Source organism: Montipora capricornis, chromosome 2 (assembly GCF_036669925.1).
Source record: "Montipora capricornis isolate CH-2021 chromosome 2, ASM3666992v2, whole genome shotgun sequence".
Taxonomy (NCBI): Eukaryota; Metazoa; Cnidaria; class Anthozoa; order Scleractinia; family Acroporidae; genus Montipora; species Montipora capricornis.
Window position 1 is genome coordinate 3,389,991 of NC_090884.1, and position 5,464 is coordinate 3,395,454.

General features: G+C 42.9%; 1 protein-coding gene across 1 annotated transcript in view; it reads right to left on the reverse strand.

Moving 5' to 3' along the window:
• The window catches only part of LOC138037713 (E3 ubiquitin-protein ligase TRIM71-like), a 7,601-nt gene continuing 2,137 nt past the window's right edge, over positions 1 to 5,464 (reverse strand). Inside the window, exons 2-3 of the mRNA XM_068883622.1 lie at positions 4,151 to 5,464; positions 1 to 2,870 (exon numbers count right to left, since the gene is read on the reverse strand). The exon at positions 4,151 to 5,464 is cut by the window's right edge and continues 104 nt beyond it. Of these exons, the coding sequence (XP_068739723.1) occupies positions 1,888 to 2,870; positions 4,151 to 5,432 (2,265 nt within the window). The 5' untranslated portion in view covers positions 5,433 to 5,464 and the 3' untranslated portion in view covers positions 1 to 1,887. The remainder of the gene's footprint in view (positions 2,871 to 4,150) is intronic.

Below are 5,464 nucleotides of genomic sequence, written 5' to 3' on the forward strand. Positions count from 1 at the left end.
ACAAACTCACTAAGTCCTTCTTTTATCTCTAGAAACCCCAATTGGCTACGAGGTTGAAAGTTTATTGGAACGTTTAACAACTACTAAAGGAACCGCTGAAATGCAAACTTACACACTCCTTGCAAAGAGTGGGCAAGGAGGGTACTCTGTGGTATATTGCAAATATCTGTTTACAAACCCGCGGATATTTTTATCTCTAGAGGCCGCCATTGTTTCGATCAGTCAGAACTGAGAATAAATAATCTAGCTGTGTTCCAATCAGAAAGGACGCGAAGCATCGACACCTGGCCCTTTTCGCGCAGTCTCAGAAATAGCTCAGTCTCAGAAGTAGAGTCAGGAAGTCGTACGCCTACCAAAGTGATCATTCTCCCTCACCTGGTTATTTTTAGATTAATTTCCTCTTTGTGTTTTCTAGCATAATTTATATATGTGTGTGACGTAATCAGAGACATTGTGCTTTGACTGGGGTGCTGAATGAAAGAATGGCGGCTTCTGGGGACAACTTTTCAATTTCTATAGGAAAATTTACGCATACACGATCATAAAGTGCACTCTTACTTGGTGGCTTATTAACTTAACGTAACACTAGAACTCTCCGAGCCCCTAGAGGGGATTTGGTTTCAACTGAAAATCACAATAGTTGTGCTTCGGTGATTGCCTTGAAACTTTCGCCCCAGTTTCTCAACCAACGAAATGCACCACCAAAACCAATTCCGACTTGCTTGTAGGCGTTTATGTTGGCGTTCTTTGAGAAGTTATATAACTAGTTTGGTTTGAAAGTCGCTTTAATTAACGAAGACACAAATTTCTCGATTTCTCGAGACTACCAAACTATTGTAAGTATGAAAAGCGACAGATGAAGTTTCCATTCCCGTAAAACAATAAGAAAATAAATCATCTTGTAAAATTCACCAACAACCGCTTAACAATTAGTATCATCAAATTATCTATACTCTCTACGTGTGTTCTAAATCAGCTCAATCAATTAAAAAATTAAGTCTATCAGAAATGTCAATGGCCCAAAATAACTGACAAATTTGAAATTTTCAACGCGTGAAACTTCTAAAATATCAGTACTAAATATTAACTAAATATATATGATATTTCATCTCCTTAAATATTTGTTGCTCTGTTATACTAATGCATAATAATGTAGCATTAAGGCAGCGTTTACACGAACGCGGTTTCACATCGACACGGTTTCATGACTTCGAAACCGCGTCAAAATCGATTCGGTGTGGAAGTGTTTACACGGAACCGTTTTCGCCAGAAAATCCAAGTCGTGATGGTATAAGCGAGCGCTGCACTACGTGCTAAATTCACTATTTTGAATTGAACAATGCAAATTTTGTGCCGAAATAGTAACCGTATTGAAACCGATGAGGTTTCGCTGTTTACACGACACATGAAACCGCATCGTTTTAAAAACGCTTCACTTTTGGCAGCCGTTTCAAATCGACACGGTTTCAGCAACAGTCTCTATCGGTGTCGTGTAAACAGAAGGTGTAACCGCATCGAAAACGATGCGGTTACAAATAAAACCACGTTCGTGTAAACGCTGCCTAGATCACAGGAGATGTTTCCGTGATTCAGCGGAGAGGAGGACGTCCTTTGAGGCCGTTACGAAAGAATATAACCTCAAGCATCACAATACATTAACGCGGCTCATGCGAAGTTCTTGTGAGTTACACCTGGCTGGCACTGGGTGCCCATTTTACAACAACAGGTTCCTGATAACAAACAATACATCACAACAGATCATGCTGTATCTCACACAAGGTCTTCTCTTCTCTTTTCTTAATTAAGTCCTATACATCATGTCTATTCTCTAATTAAATATTAAAGTATTTCTTCTCTTCGGACAAGGTGTTTTATGGCAGCAATTCTCTAAAACACTTGCAATCGGTTATTGCTAAGGTCAGATACAACAATATAACCACTGTTCGGCATGATCGCAACGCTTTCTGGGAACGATAATTGTCCATCCCCGCTTCCTTCGGATCCAGCCTCCTTCACAAAATTACCATTCGCGGCCAAGATCTGAAGGCGGTGATTGCCCATGTCAGCAACCAAAAGATTACCAGCAATGTCGATAGCCAATCCCCGGGGATGGGAAAACTGCCCCTCGCCCGACCCCTGTGATCCAAGCTGCCGAAGGGATTTTCCATTTTTGTCAAACTCTTGGATGCGGTGATTCTTAGAGTCGGAAACAAACAAATGATCATCTTCGGGATTAACAAGGAGGTAACATGGAGAGTTGAACTGCCCTGGTCGATCACCAAAAGAGCCAACTTTTGACAAGAACTTTCCCTCGGGGGAAAAAATTTGCACACGGTGATTCTCCATGTCAGCGACAAAGATATCATTCTTTCGGTTGGTTGCGACTCCCCAAGGGGACTTGAAGAAACCGTTACCAGTCCCTTCGCGGCCAAATTTGCCGATGAATCCCCCATTACGGCTGAGGACCTGGATTCTATTGTTGCCGTTGTCGCAGACAACAACTCTTCCCTTGGAATCAATAGCGACATCTGTTGGGCAGTTAAACTCGCCCTTTCTCTCCCCGTGAGATCCAAACTGCGTGACGTACTCCCCCCGGGACCCGAATATTTGGATCCGATGATTGTAGCTGTCGGCCACGTAGATGTAACTCTCTTCGTCAACAGCAATCCCGAAGGGAGATTTGAATTCGCGCTTCTTGCTTCCGTATTGACCAAATCGGAGGAGCGTCGGGCCAACATCGGAATATTCTCGTCTATTGATTACTAGCACTGTAAAAGGGCTACCCATGATTGGTTTGTCTTGGATGGCAACTGATACTTCATGTTTTCCATTCACTTCTGGTGTATACTGCACCGTGTATGTACCATCACCTGAAAGAGAGAAAAGCCTTTAAAAAAAGAAATTCACGCATTGTTTTGGCGGTAAACATTCATTGTGCACACGAGACTTTGGAGAAGGCTGAATTATTCAAGAGATACGATCACTGATGTTTGTTTCCCCTTTTAGATCAAAAAGCCCCTGAAAGTATGGCTACCTTGATTTTCTTGGTACCTTAAGTAACTCTCAATGGAAAAACACTTAAAGCAGAAAGAGCTTTCTATTTCTAATTTCTGCTAAGATAGTGTCCAAATATTAAAAACTTGATCAGTTTACTATGAGTTTCAATCCACTACCATCATACCCAACCTTGCTCCTCACACAACGCAAAATTGTTTCAGTTTAATTTTCCACTATCTTGGACAAAAAGAGTTACTACTCTCCCTTTTCTCGAACGTGACAATAAGGCTAAGAATATTCCCTTCCCCACCCCACCCCACCCAACTCACTGTTATTCAGGAGGATCTCCAAATAATCCAACGGTGTCTAAACGAGAGGGGAGGGGATCCAAAATGATAGGATTTGTTTCCGGCATGAAAAAAGGTTTACTAGTTATGGGAAAGGAAGTTAAGAATGTCTCAACAATTTTGTCGAGGATTGTAGTCTTTTACACACCAGCAGCCAATAACAAGGAGCCTGAAACTCCAATGCATTTTCACAGATCTAGCTATTTTTACACGAGTTCTTAATAACATTTGGCTTTCACGAGTGACTTTTCTGAATCCCATGGGTAACAATTTATCATGCAAGACTTGTGATTAGCTGGAAAGGTCTCGTTTCGCCGGAAAATCAATCTAAAAATAACTCGGTCTGTAAAAACGCCGTTCCACAAATACAATGAAGTTGTACTCTCCTAGTCATGGTTTCCTGACAACATCACTTCTATTCCTGTGTCCCCATAATTGCAAATTCAAATTCTTGAGGACGGTGCCTACTAATTCAAAAGTATTTTTGCGAGAGGTATGCATATGCAGGAAAAGCAGAGCTTAACAAGCTTTAAAATACAAAGCAATGTATGGCGTTCGTTTCCAATTTGAAGCTTAATTATCTCTGAAAAATGCAAGGTTACCCGCAATTTTTTTTTTTTTGGATTCCAAGAGCACTAGCTAAGTTCAGCCTTCTCCACGTAGCTTCAAACCGCGCAATAGGAAACCCGAGTATCTCGAGATGCGCAGAACGTATGCGCAATAACAAAAGTGGGCACCGCCCTTAACTCTATGAAACCGCCACCAAAGCAAAGTTACCATTACTTTATTATCACTTTGGAGGTTACCTTCATCTTCCACTGTAGCAGACAGATTTGATCCATCTGGTTGTGTTATGGCCACAGTTACTCTGTCTCCACCCTGCTGCCTTTGACCGTGTCGATCCTTGGTGGTCAGCTTAAACGTTGTCTCCATCTTGACACGCGCAGTGTGAATCCCATCTCCGCTCGCGAACGAAATCGACGCAAAAGTGCTGCTTGCCCGGATGTTGCCGAGTGACTCTGATACAATCTTCGTCGTGGCCGGATCGTGAACGTACTGAATGGTATCGTCTTCCTCGGGCTCCAAATTCACCTTGACATCGTTTAAGGTTTTTAAACGTCCTTTCATCTGTAGAATTTCAACTTCGTTCCCGAACTTCATTACGTTGTCTGCGAACTCACAACAGCCAGAGAGCTTTCCAAGCTCGAGCTCAATGCCATCTTTTTGCAGACATAAAACTTTTTGTTTAGCAGTGTGGATATCATCGAGTTGTTTCAAAAGATCGTTTTGACCTTCTCGAATAGCCTCGATTCTGGCCTGGGTATTTTCGCTGATCTCCTTAGTGATCGCCTCTTTGCATTCCGTGAGCCTTTTTGACATTTCGCGAACTTCAGCCAGCGTTCTTCTGAGTTGTGGCATGCGTGACTGGGCCTGGTGTAGGAGCTCTGCGATAGCTTCTCGTCTCTCAGGCAACGCCTCTTTAGGGTAGACATATTGGTGTTCTCGATGCTCAAGAATAGTGCACACTCTGCAAATAGCTTCATCGCAAGTGTTGCAAAAATACTTGATGACATTCCTTGTATGGTACTTGCAGAACGACAAGCAGTACTTATCCAACTCTTGTATGTCCTGACCATCGTCCTCATTGGTCGCGATAATTCTGTGGTCGAGAGTGGCATGGGCCCGCTTATGTTCCGCCACGCAGCTTGTGCACAAGTCTTTGTTGCAATCCACGCATCTTGAGGTGGCGAAATCCGCTGTCCTTATGTTATCGCAGGCGGCGCACTTTTTGTTTTCGCGAATCTCCCGCTTCAATTCTTCGGATTTCACATGCACCAGGTCCAGCATTTGATTCACGAAGAAGTTGGGCATAAGGTGGTCGACGCCTTTCTCTGGAATCAAGGTTTCCGCCCGGCACGTTGGACAAGTGATAAAAGGGACTGGATCATTATTTACTATTCTATGCAAGCACTGTGAACAGAACGTGTGAAGGCACCGTAGAAACATCGGTGAAGTTAAGCGATCCAGGCAAACGGCGCACATCAACTGTTCGTTGATTTGCTCGATGACTTGAATAGCTGAGGTCATGGTGTAGCAATGAATCTGTCAAAGAGAAATTT